General features: G+C 37.7%; 1 protein-coding gene across 14 annotated transcripts in view; it reads left to right on the top strand.

The window, feature by feature from the left end:
* Positions 1-13,233, top strand: part of NHSL1 (NHS like 1) — a 180,379-nt gene that overhangs the window by 144,258 nt on the left and 22,888 nt on the right. For 8 of the 14 annotated variants that reach the window (XM_085575313.1, XM_085575304.1, XM_085575305.1 and 5 more), the window contains exons 4-6: positions 1,073-1,144; positions 6,946-7,138; positions 12,024-12,155. In XM_085575313.1, coding sequence (XP_085431439.1) covers positions 1,073-1,144; positions 6,946-7,138; positions 12,024-12,155 — 397 coding nt within the window. The remainder of the gene's footprint in view (positions 1-1,072; positions 1,145-6,945; positions 7,139-12,023; positions 12,156-13,233) is intronic. The other 6 variants (XM_021553097.4, XM_021553103.4, XM_021553105.4 and 3 more) reach the window with 3 other exon arrangements.

Below are 13,233 nucleotides of genomic sequence, written 5' to 3' on the forward strand. Positions count from 1 at the left end.
AAAGAGCCAAGTAATTCTAATAAGTCTTATGCCTTGAGGGGGTCATATTTTAGCTGCCAGGAGAGTTCTTCGGTAACAGTGGGGAACTGGGGTCACAAAAAATCCTATGATTCAAAATGTGAACTCCTTACCACTAGATGAAAGCTATGTTGTCTATTCAAAGAAAAAAAAGCCAACATTTAAATTCTATGTATGCAGTGTTTAATAATCGAAATTTGAGAACAGCAGAATAATGATGTGTGGATGAATACCTCTTTACAGATCATAAACTTCTTGGTTGATACAATTGCCAGCTTACAGTTAAAAAGAGTGGGTGATATCAGAAAGGAAAACAGCTTTCCCTGTTATTTTTAGTCTGCTTCTAAAAATGAAAACCATAGCCAGATATTTTGCTTGTCTGTCTACAATGGAGACAATATGAAACCATTGTTAGGTGTCAATCCACAAGCATTTTCAGGTTTTGTGGAGGTGGATGTCTGTCAGCAGAGGGTAATAGGCACACCACCAAGCACGTTGGTTCAGTGTCTTAGGAAATGTCTAAGATAAGCAGAACATGTATTGTTCCAAGAGAAAACCCTAAGGAGAAGAAGGCCCAACTCAAACATGAATTAACAAAATTAGAAAACATAGAAGGAGGGATTCTCTGAGTGGAAGTTGATAGAAAATTAAGTGTTTGGATCTGTCCTTTTAGTGTCGATTCTCACAAGTTAAATTAATGGAGCACAGGCCAAGCTCCAGTGTAGTACTGATTGTAATTGAGTTTGTTGGTGACTAAATTGATTTACCTGGATTTTGCATCTCAGTACTGTGACCAGTCTTCTCCTTTCTTGTATCTTACATGCTGCTGTTGATGACACAACTTGGGAGCTATTCCAGTCCTTCAGTATTACTCTGTTTCACCAGTGTGAAAGATGTTTGAAATGTCACATTCAAAGTCCAGTTCTCCTTATGTTCTGAAATATATGCAAGTATATATTAACTGTATTTGTCTCTTGTGTGTTTTTTTTCTTACTTCTTTTTCCTTCCCTTTTTACCACTCATTCTCTTTGTTTCTTTTTCTCTCACTCAACAGTCTAGTCTGTTAGACTGCATCTCTCAGTCTTGCATTAGCGCCTGCTGTAACTTGGTTCCCTGGAAAAACAAGGTACTTTGCCCACAAATGGGACCATCCAGCTGCCATATCTGCAGCTTGATGTTACCTGTAGCATTTAGCATATATGCAATCTTACTCTGCTCTTAGCTTTCAGTTTTTACCTGCTGCTTTTTTCTGCTTAGAAAAAAAAGCAATTAAAAAAAGAAAAGTCCCATACCAAGTTTGTTTCTTCTGTGTTCCTCTGTACTCCTTTTTGTCTGCTGTACAGTATCCTGTATTTACTTGGTTCACAGAATTTTGTATTCCCTTTTTTATCTATTAACATTTGTCTCCTTTGAAACCCTTCCCCAAATGGACATTGTGTTTTATTTAATTGGGTGCTTAATTGGTTTCTAATTAGCCAAGGAAAATTTCTACTAATTTGGAGGAATGTGTCTTTCTTGAATGATAAAAGTGAGCTACAGAGAATACCTGCTCCCAGGTGTGCAGTATTGCATATATTATTTATTTATTCTATTTATGAAAATGTGCACCCAAACCTCATGTTGTTTTTCCATATGTCATGCAATTTGGCTTATGAACTTTGCTTTGATAATTATGCTTTGGGTGAAAAACACTTATTTCCTTTATTGGGGGGAGGGTGGGTGACTTGTGGGATGTGGGGAAAGTATATTTTTGCCACTGTGATGATCTGAACTGTTAGTTATCTCTCCAATATCTGCACATAACTGTTTAGTATTATAAGTGAAAACAAGTGCACTAACTATTGATTTGAGGAAGTCTAATGCAAACCTTTACTTGCTACTAAGAGGAGGTAAAGTTGAGCTTCAGTTTTGGAGGTGGGAATGCCTGAAAAGGCCTGAGGCATAAGGTCTGACAGAGCTGAAGATACCTCTGAGTGGTGGTGTCCTAAGGTGGCCTCCCTGCCTCTCTGCTACAGTTGCATGGGACTGTTCTTGTAAGGAGCACATGCATTTTATACCATTTCCAGGGGTTTGGATTTTTTAAATACTGTGCCATTTACTGAGCTGAAACAGCAGCTCATAATACATGAAATGCCAAAGCATAAGGAAGTGAGTACAGAAAGTCTTTGAACAAAGAAAAGAGGGTAATTCTTCACTCATCGCATACTCAGACTGTGCATGGTAAGGGGTAAATTATGGGTGGTAAAAGTTTACACAGGTTTAGAAAGCAACTGGGTACATTCTTGAAGGGCGAGGAATCCATCCAGTGCTGAGAGAATATTCAGGAAAAAGTATCTGCTCTATGTATCTTCACATTTAAATTTTACCTTGACACAATTCATTGGCCTTTGTCTTAAGGCAGATAGAGCTTTTAGAGCTCCAAACAGTACAGATCTTCTTGTGTTTTTCATCCCGTTACCACAGAGTAGAGGAAGAAGAAAAGAACATTTCAGCAGTGCTTGTTAAGGTAATAATTTGCTTGATAGTCAGTAATTTCACTGGCAAAAAGTTCTTTCTTTACTGAGACACAATGAAGGTTATGAAGTGAAGAATTCAGTAGGATAGCAGTGTTTGCTAGTGCAACTGGAGATCGGTGTGTAGAAGTAATGAAATGGAATATTCTGTGAAAACTGTGGGAAATAGACTGGTGACCTTGGTCTAGAGGACACCAAATCAAGTCTAATGACAAATTTATCTAAAGTGTAAATTTATAATGTGGCAGTATTCCATGAGAGCGTGTGAAACCCATGGGTTGAATTAGGCATGTGAAGTGTCATTCTCAGTTGGCTAGGTTTGGGTCTTGGGTTTCTTTTCCCTGTTATTGTCTTGATCTCTTGGTGTTGGGAAAATGGCTCTTGAAGCAATCAAACCTAGTAAAACATTGGAGGCAGAAATAGGATATTGGCACATATAACAGACAGCTGAACTTGCATGGCTGCTGTCTGCAACACTGGGGCTTTTTTCCCTCTATTTTGTTTTTCTGATAAATTATAATTTTAGAAGTGATTTTAGTAGACAGTAATGACTAGAAGTTTGAAGTCTCTTTGCTGAAAAGTAAAATTTGTAGGGATTAAGTTCTCCTCCTGGAGGTTCCGTCTTTTTTTAGATACTGTAGTATAAACCCCTGTTATATAAAAAGGATTTAAAAGAAGCAGATTATTTAGGCAGAGAGTGCTGCAAGATACATAGCATAAACTCATTTGTCATCTGGGACCTCTCAAATAGCATGAAAGTGCTGAGATAGTGAAACTCTTTTGTTGTATCTCAGCAGCTGAGTTGGCTGGGGGACAATATGTCAACAAGGCGTCAGAGAGGCTCCAGCTTACCGAGCCATATAGCTTGTCTACAGGATATTTATAGGCCATTTTTCTCCTGGATTCTTATTTTTACTCCTGTTTGAAGATTCATGCTTTTTCCCCTGCTAGAACATGTTTGTAGAAACACTGCAAGGTCCAAGGCTGCTGCTTTCACATCCCACCTTTACCCCTTACCTTGTCCATGAAAAAGAACGAATTCCAGGAAATTTTTCTGTGGAGATGAGTGTAACAACTCATTCTAGAGATTTGGGTGTTTAAGACTAGCAGTAAAGTTATTAAGACTCAGAGATACTTTAGAAATTGGGCCAATTTATGAACATAGAGTTTATGATCAGCTATGCCTTGTTCTACTTCCAGTGTAACAGACCTGACTGGAGAAGACATTCCTGTCACACAGGACCAATTCACTGCCTCTTCCAGCGAGCTTCCGTGCTGTAAATCTGGGAATATTTGCTAAAAATATATAAATCTCTTTTTCATCCTGACTATATAGGTGAATAATTTCTGTCTGAAGAAGACTGAAAGATGAGTTGCTGCCCTTCCTCTATGTGTAATAAAGCTGTGTACAGCTTTGTCACGTGTACCATTATCACTAAGAGTACTTTGGAAAAAAGTAGTGACAGTCATGTTTCTTCAGGATCCACGGAAAATGTACCTACAGTTGAAATGTGAACATTTATTCCTACACCCAAAACCACTTCCACCTTTTCTACTGAATTGTTTTGTAGAAGTACATATGTGTGTCCTGTGGCAGGAGGTTGTTCTCACTGACACTGCTGTGAACTCAACTGCACCATTAGGTTTTCTGTTGCTTCTCATTGGTTATATGCTCATATAACCTGACTCATTTCTGTCTGTCTTGCTCCCATCTGTCCCCAATTTTATCAACTTCTAATTCTGCAAAATTTCTGATTGATGTTCTACATTCTTTGAATAATTAAGGTTCCCTTGTAGCAGATGCTTTACTACTTTAGTTTTTCTATTTGTATGCTGTAACAAAAAACCTTTTCTGCTTGGCTTGGATAATTTCTTTGAAAAGGAAGGATGGCTTTATAACCAGTATCTCTGCCACTTAATGTACTGGGGTGGCCCTTAGAGACTGCTCTATGGCAGCTGAGACCTGGCACTGCAGTGCAGTCTGAAGGTGACACATACTGATGGTATCAAGTAAGCAGTGTATTTGAAGGTCACTGGTGCCTATTTTCATCCCAAACAAGCTGCAAAATTATGCTTGAGGTGTCTCCCTTGGTCTCCTTGATTCAGGTGGAGAAAAGCTCATTGTAGAACATGGTAAGCAACACTTCTTTGCCTCAACCCTTGCTTATTTCTTCAAGTGCATATACACATGCCTGCTGTGGCAGATGGGCCATAACCCCCCTGCCATGTTCCTTACAAACCCTTTCTCTCAATCACTTTAAAGCTAACTGGGGGAAGCATGGCCTGGAGGCAGCTTTTCCTTCTTCAGTAGCATTCCTGTCCCAGATTTCTTAAGTTAATGAAGGTGTTTATGAATTTGGGTAATTTGAGGTGGGAAAGTACTTGTGTTTGTAAGTACATATGTATGTGCCCACATTGTATGTGTACAGTGTATGGACACACTCTCAAAAAAAAGATAAGCACATCATATTATTACTTGGGTTTAGAGCCTTTTAGAAACAGCAGAGGCCTGAAAAAATATTGATGTTTTCCAGGAAGATTGTATTGATAGAACTGCCAGGGCTTTCACTGGGCTGAGCCCTTACCTGCAGAGCAGCATCTATCCCTTCCACAGTCCCTCTAGGAAAAAAATTGAAGGCTGTCAGAAATCTATTATTTCCTTGAAGAAGAGCTCCCATATTTTGAAGTGTGGTTCTAAACCACAGAATAATATTAGTAATAGTTTCTTTGACTAAAATGTTTTATCAGTGTTGTTTGAAGAGGTTTTACTTTTATTTTGCTTTTTGCCTGGAAGTTGCTTTTATTTTTATTTTTTATTTAATAAAGTGTTGGACTCTGTCCTAAAGAATATAGAGTCAAACTATAACAGAATAAATAAATGGTTATTTATTTATAAACAGTGGGAACTCCTCATAGTAACAGGAAGAAATTAAAATCAGAAATGATTAACAGTGGTTGCAGTACAGTGTTTAGGCATGTCTTTTTTGTAGCACTCATCTTCAAGAGAAAACAGATCACTTGGACTGAACACCCACAATAATAAAAAATCCATCTGTTATAAATAGCTGTGATGTTTCCTTCCATGCCTGTGCAGCAATGAGGGGGGAAGAGGGAGTGGCCCACTACTGACAACCCTGTTCTGAGTAGTGTTTCATTTTCCAAAGGGAGAGAGTAATAAAGAAAAGAGGGGGGTAATTCTGGTCTGGTGGTAGGGAGGAGCGTCCCAAAGCAAACTCCTCTGAAGCAGAGGAGTTGGGAGGTTGCAGAGAAATATCTGCTAGTGCTGCAAATGCAATGCAACTCCTCTTCCATGTTCTCTTGTTTTGTCTGGGGGCAGAAGAAGACTGGTTGGTTTCCCTCCAGGTCTTCCTTCCTCTCCTGTTCTTGGGATTCCCTGGAGTGCCTTGCTGCTTCTCTCACATTCACTTGGGTTTGTGACCACCTGCTAGAAGCCCTAGTGATGGACAAGTACTGTCCTGTCAGTAAGAAGCTTCTCTATGTCTTTCTTTGCCATTACTGGCATGCAAGCAAAAACTTAGTAATGAAAACAGATTTACTCCCCAAGAGGAAATGTTTTTTTTTGGCTTATAAGTTTGGTAGAGTGATTTGCACAAGCTGCTGAAACCTCTTTTTCTTGTGCAGAAAGATTTTTATTTTATTGGTTTGGTTTTTGTTTTGTTTTGTTTTGTTTTTTCTTAAATAAAACACTTCATAGAATTGAGTGTGCCTCCGAGTGCCACTTTCAGAAGAACTGACTTTTAAAATTACAGCTCTGTGGCTATGAATAATATTAAGTGATTTACCACTGAAAAACGAGTAACCCCTTGAACTGTGGCATGAGTTTCTCCAAGTCCAAAGCAAACTTAATTGCTTTCCTTACTGATCCATGGCTGATGATTCTGTGGACTATGCTGATTGGTTCTTTTACTGAGCTCTACTAAAATCTGTCTTTTGATAACAGGATTCTTGCTGAAACCTTAGGCATTTGTACAACCTAGTGCAGCTGGAACAAAGCAGTGCTCAAATCTCTTATAATAGGGCATGGGGAGGTGAGAACAGAAGGGAAGGGAAGGCAAACATTGGTGCAGGGAGAGAGACGTTAATCTCTGCAGTGTCAGTGTGTAAAATGTAGTTACAGTGCTTTGCTATGTGCAACAGCACTCCTTTCTCCTTTGTTGGTATATATTCCTTAGACTAATCAAACGTCTTGAAAAAATACAAACTAGATGTTTTATTGTGCATTTTTTGGTGTATTTCAAAACTGCTCTTTATGTAGGTCAAAGTGTGATATTTGTGAAGACATGTTTTGCTCCACAAGCAATCAGTGCTGACTACAGCAGCAACACCTTAGTAATACCATAGTCCTATTTTTTTAGTAGTAAACTCACAGTGTTGTATGTATTTCTGTTTGTAGTGTCCTGTCTCTCCCCATGAAGAAGAAAAACTTATTACCATCAAAAGGCCTAAAAGTCCGGCTACAAATGAATTATCAGATATCAACACCCAAACCAACTGGACTAAGTCTCTCCCGCTGCCAACACCAGAAGAGAAAATGCGACAACAAGCACAAGCTGTCCAAACAGATGTGGTTCCTATTAATGTGACTGGTAGGCTTTTAATTTCACTAATTGCATTACACTGATGAGAGAGGGCAGAGATGAAAGGGGATCCGTACAGTTGGCTAGTCTTTGGACACTCATATATTCAATGCATGAATCTTAAATTACTTACTACACCTTTCTATGAAAACCATTTTGCATTTAATAGTCAACCTGAACTTAATTAGAAAATATCAAAATCCCTTAAAACTGTCATTAATGGAGATAGTTAAAAAATGTGGGTTTGAAACAACATTAAATATTCACAAAGTGCAAAAAGAGAGCTGATAAATAGTAGTGTTTTGCTGAATACTGCACTGAGGACACGTAATTGAAAATTAAGTTTTATCCAATGTTGATATTATTTAAAGATTTTCTTCTAGGAATTTTATTTAAGGAAGGTTGTCAGGAACTTCTGTGTTCAAAAGACTAAATGTTACAAAAATCACGAAAAGAAGCTCTAGGGTCTCATTTTTATCAGCAACAAAAGTTTCAGGTGTCAAGGAAAGTAGGGTTAGAACAGCAAAAGTTAATGAGTCTACACCTTTGAACAATAGTCAAGGTAAGACAGTCCACTTACATAATCATAGTCCACATCTTCTAGTTATGAACTGTGTATTAACTCTTCATTTTGAAAATGCTCTTTGATTTTACAGCTGCAGAACTCTCACTCTGAGGAGTTAAATTACATTAAAGCCTAATGCAGGATAGCTACTTCGTTGTGGGTAAAATAGAAAGATGTCAAAGATGGCATTATCACTTCAGTTTAATAACCTATTTTTTATGCACAATATCAAGCTTGTATCTTATTAGTTAATTCAAATAACTTATTAGTTAATTCAAATAACTGCCTGCTTGCCTGCCAAAGCCAGGATGATATTCAATATCCAATTTATTTCAAATGCCATATGGTGTGCTCTGACTCCATGCTTACTCTGACAATCAATCGTTTGCAATGTTTGGTTTTGTTTTGAAAGTAAATTAGATTATCTTTCCCTTCATGACTACCAATGCTTTTTTTCACTTGTAGTTTTAATAAACTAGTATTTTAATAAGTATTATTTAATAGTATTTAAATATCCTAGTAGTATAGGAACAGGACAGCTCTAACGTGAGCATGCTCTTAGAAATCAACAAGAAATTATTCCTTCAATAGCAGAAAGTATTTGAAGTAAACAGATGAAGACAACATGAAATGGTGAATACTCCACCTCTGAAAAACTAATAAAAGGAAAATACATGCAGTGCTGAAATGTTACTAGGCCAGTTGATATTATCTAGGGAATTCAGGGTACAGATGCAGAAGACCAAGTTATGGGAACAGCGGATAAGCTGACATAATCAATAAGCTTTGGATACTGTGATTGCAGGAACACAGTATACTTAGAGAAACAGTAATCTGTTTTTTGATTTAATGACCCTGCATACTGCAAAAGATATGGGAGAAGTAAACACATGAAAAGAAAAATGAGATAAAGGGATCAAATAACTCATAGAATTTATTCAGTATCATGTGGAACATTACCTTGTTTGGATAAATTATACTCATGACTTCAACCTGCATAATTTGATCAGTGTAGCAAAATTTGTGTCCCCTGGATTGATTAGCCAGGACTCAGAAAACTCAGCAGTTCCCAGCTTTTACGATTGAAATGGTGCACATGCATATTACATCTCACTTTTCTGGAGTGTATGATTGAGCACTTACTACCTTCTAAACATGGAAATTGGAAGCAGTAGAAAGGCAGGGCATGAAAGGAAGACTGCTCTTGCACCATGTGATCTGGTCTCCTGGATCCACCATTCCCCTTCCCTTGAAATAATCATACTGCCACTGTGAAACAAAGCAAGCATGTGAGCCCCACACGACATACAGAAAAAGCTGCTGTCCTTGTTCCTTTTAAAAAGTCACAATCTGCTCCCTTCCTCTGCTCTCCCACATACAGAGTAATTTTATTTTGTGAAGTTCCTTATGTTACTGCACGAGGCAGGAAAAAACCTGACAAGAAATCCAGTGCCGTTTGTTCAACATAACATAGAACAAACCATTGAGGATTTTTGTTTCGATTTGGCTTTTCCCTTCACACTCTCTTTTCCTTACTCTCCCAGAAGAGAGGTCAAAAAACTTCCATTTTATTACTCCTGGCATGAAATAAAAGGTTAACCTCTGAAGAGGCTGCTGGCAATTGATAACGTTTTCAGCAGTGCATTAGTGGTGATTCTGCTACAAAGGCCTCTCACGTGTCTGTGCAATAAATGCTCCATGAGTTCAACTTTCAGGGCTCTTTGGTGAACAGATTGCAACTAATACAGTAGTCATAAAAATCTGTTGGATAGCCTGAAGGTGCAGGGGCATTGCATTAGGCTTACCAGCTGCTGACTTGACATCCAGATTTGGAAGCAGTTTTGGTCTCTCCAGCTTGGGTGGAGGTTTATTCTGGAAGGGGATAGACTGTATTTTTCAGTGGTGGCCAGTCTTTGCATTTATATATCCTGTGGGTTAAAAGATATATATGTGTATATATATATATATATATATATATATATATATATATAAAAAATATATAATGGTGTGTGTTCATGGGCTTTCCGGACCTAACTTTCTTTACAGATGGAGGAGTCTGGTAATGGTGGAGGTGCTCACTGCCAGGCTGGATCCTGCAAAATATTTAAGTATTTGCTTGAGTCCGGCTTGACTGACTTCATTGAGATTTAAGTGCATACTTAAATATTTTCTGTGAATCCAAGGAAACTGAGTATACTGCATGAGGGACAACTTAATAAAGTATATAAGGAATACCTAGATGATGTATTACAAACCTATAAGAGAAGGAGAAAAGTATTCCTAAATCTGTAAAATATACTTAGCATTGATATTTTCTAAAATGAAAAAGATGACAGTGAAGGAAGAAAAAAAATACTGAGACATTCTGGTTTTGCTTGTTGGATTTCACTGAAGTTGCTATTTTGAAATGCTACAGATTTACATAGTGGCCTTTGTGTATCAAAAGCCATTAAAGATGGATTGGTTGAATTAGCTTTTAGGTTGCTCATTTGGAACAAATTACTGTGGGTCATTTGACGCAGTAACATTTTCCCATGACCATCCTGTTTGTGCTGTCTGAGGCTTCATTTAAAAGACTCTTTCCTTGTTTGCACCCTGTGCTTACCACTTACATTTTATCCCAGGGCTTTATTCAAAGCTACGTTACAGTTTTCTTGCAACTCACCATTTTGGGCATGATTGTTGGCCTTTGAGTGGATAGAGATATGTTCAGAGATGCAAACCTTTATCCTTAAAATCTGTTTGATTTGTATAATGTGTTTAGAATTATTTTTATCATCCTACAGGACAGAATAACCTGATGTCCTGACTTTTGCCCCATATGAGTTGTAACATCCTAATAGTGGTGCTGCCCGAGACAGGATATTTCAGGACTACCACTAAGCCAGTGGGATCCATAGCTCTTAATTTTGTAGTTCCCATGGGTTTGCCTTCCTCCCTTAATCTGACTTCAGTCAATCCAAAAGTTGGATGAAACTGACATTTTGTAACTGCAAAGATTCCACTCAGCAAAAGTGCAGCCTGTGGTCAAGGCTCCGGTCAAACAGAGTAAGAGTCTTTATATTTACAACATGGTAAATGAAAATGCTACATTTTTTTCCTTGCATTTTCACAAGTCCACATGCTATACTTCAATATATGACTGTATCTTTAACTGTTACAGAGGTAATGAGGTTTTCTGTGCTACTCGCATGACACACATCGTACTGATGTGCAGTCAGACAGGGGTAATTTTTATGATGTATTAGTTGCCGTGCATTAATCACTTTTTAGAGGTAAATAATTTGGTCATCAATTTTCAAAAAAAGTGTAGAATGGAAAAAAACATGTACAATGCATTTCAGTATTTTCCTGCCTTTAAGTTTTAAATGGATGATCTAAAAGACATTGAGCAGTGCTTTAAAATGCTTAAACTTTTATAAAGGGACCTTACATGTGAGCTACAGGGGGTATCTGTTAAAGTTTAAAAGTGGTGGAGAATTAGTTCATGCTCTATAGTGCAGTCTTTATCTTACTGCTATTGAAATGACCAGATTATAAACCTCTAAACAAAAGTGAATTTCTAAATAAAAGCTGCTTTATGATAGTGGTGCTTCTGGGTCCCATTATGTTACAGCACATGGTCATCATAAGGCTTTGTCTGGCAAAATGCACTTACACATTTTTTTTAGCTCCTGGCATTGTATATTTTTATAATCATCTGCAGAGTTTCAATTTTAAGCAGCTTTCACCCTGAAATATGTATGAGTCCACAAGATCAGTTTGATCTCTGTGTGCTCCGTAGTTCTTATTTGTATTCGCATTAAAAGATCAACACCAGAAATGCGGTACACTTGACAGGTTCAGAGGAACTTGGAATGAAAAAAAGGGCCTCATGCGAATTAATGATGGAGCTGTGCAAAGGCATTGTAATAGCTGTTGCCAATAGCAATGTCTGTTCCTGCATAAGCCACTGTGATCCTTCATTTTCATGAGCACATTTGCTTTTTCTGCAGCTCATTACTTAAAAATAAATTAACAAAACCCCAGAAAAAGCAAGGATTCTCTTTGCTTGTGGAATTAGAGCTGCTCTCACCAAATATGAATTGGCCTCAGGAAGTCAAAATTCCTTTTAAAACATGTAGTACTGTGTAATAGATATTTGTGTCTAAAGCCTTACTGTGACAGTATGCTGTATCTTCCTTCAGTGTAAACCTTCATTGTAGGACCAAGCTAACACCATTTATTAATGCCTTTTTTTCCATTTCTACAACAAAACTAGTGGAAGAAAGTGCATGATGTCAGTGTGCTTGGAAGTAATGTTGCTTTGCTTGTTCTACCATGTATTAGGGGAGAATTTCGACCGCCAAGCCAGCATTCGGCGGTCTCTAATTTACACAGACACGGTGGTAAGACGGCCGAAGAAAGTCAAAAGGAGAAAGACTATTACAGGAATCCCTGACAACATACAAAAGGAGCTAGGTATGGCTCATCAGAACTGTATTCCATCCACTGTTCATTATCACTGCTTATCATTACTTGACTAATAATATCACCAGTGCTCATGAAACCAAATACAGTCTGATAGCCTATTTCAGTTCCAAATATGTGTGTGCCTCCTTGCCATCTCTTGCATTGGGAAGCTGGGACCTTTAATCTGTTGACTTCCATCTGTTAAAGGGAAGAGGGTGTTTGGAAAATGGTGTACTGGTACAATGAAAATCTGCAGGGGTGTAAGGTGTCTGGACTTTAATGCTTTCCTTCAGATTTGGTCATCTCTTCCAGGATGTTCACCAAAGCAAAACTGAAGTGGGCATATTTATTGGCTTGTGAGTAATTACTTAGTGGAGTAAATCAATTCATGGATAACTTCCTGAATCTGCCAAGGATTGCATCAAGAGTGGAAAGCCTGTTTTCCAGTTCAGTTTTGGCAACCCCTTAAGTATCAGCGTTACTTGATTGGCAGAAACTTACCTGGGTTGATTAGCTATTCCATATATTCTAAAGGAAAGGGAACTTTCCTTTAGAATATATGGAATAGCTAATAAACCCAGGTAAGTTTGGTTTATTAGGAAGGAGAACTGCCTGAAGTAGTATAAATGTGGCTGTCTCCTTCCCACTTGGTAATAGTGAATTCAAAGCTGATGAAGCAATCTGAATTTTGTGAGATCTTTCAGACATTCTGCAGAATTCTGTGATTTAAATTGTGTTATTTTAGTTTATTAAAAAAAATCAGTTTTTCCCATATTATAACTTCACAGATAAAAGTATTTCCCCCCCTTTTTTTTTTTCCTCCATAGAGAAATAATATGTTTTAAAATAGTCTGGCAGAACTTAATTTTGGTGCTTTACATGTGAAATCATCTCATATATTGATGATGATTTCAGTAAGTTATTCTACCTTGCATGTTGCATCTATTTATTTATTTATTTTTAATTATGTTTTCAGTTCTTGGTTATTTTTCTGGAGTTTTCAGAAACAGAAGCAAAAATCTATAGCTTGTCTGGATGGGTTTGAAATGAGCTAGAAGTTCAGGCACAGAGAAAGCCAAGAAACAGA

Source organism: Lonchura striata, chromosome 3 (assembly GCF_050655825.1).
Source record: "Lonchura striata isolate lonStrDom1 chromosome 3, ASM5065582v1, whole genome shotgun sequence".
NCBI classification, from domain to species: Eukaryota; Metazoa; Chordata; class Aves; order Passeriformes; family Estrildidae; genus Lonchura; species Lonchura striata.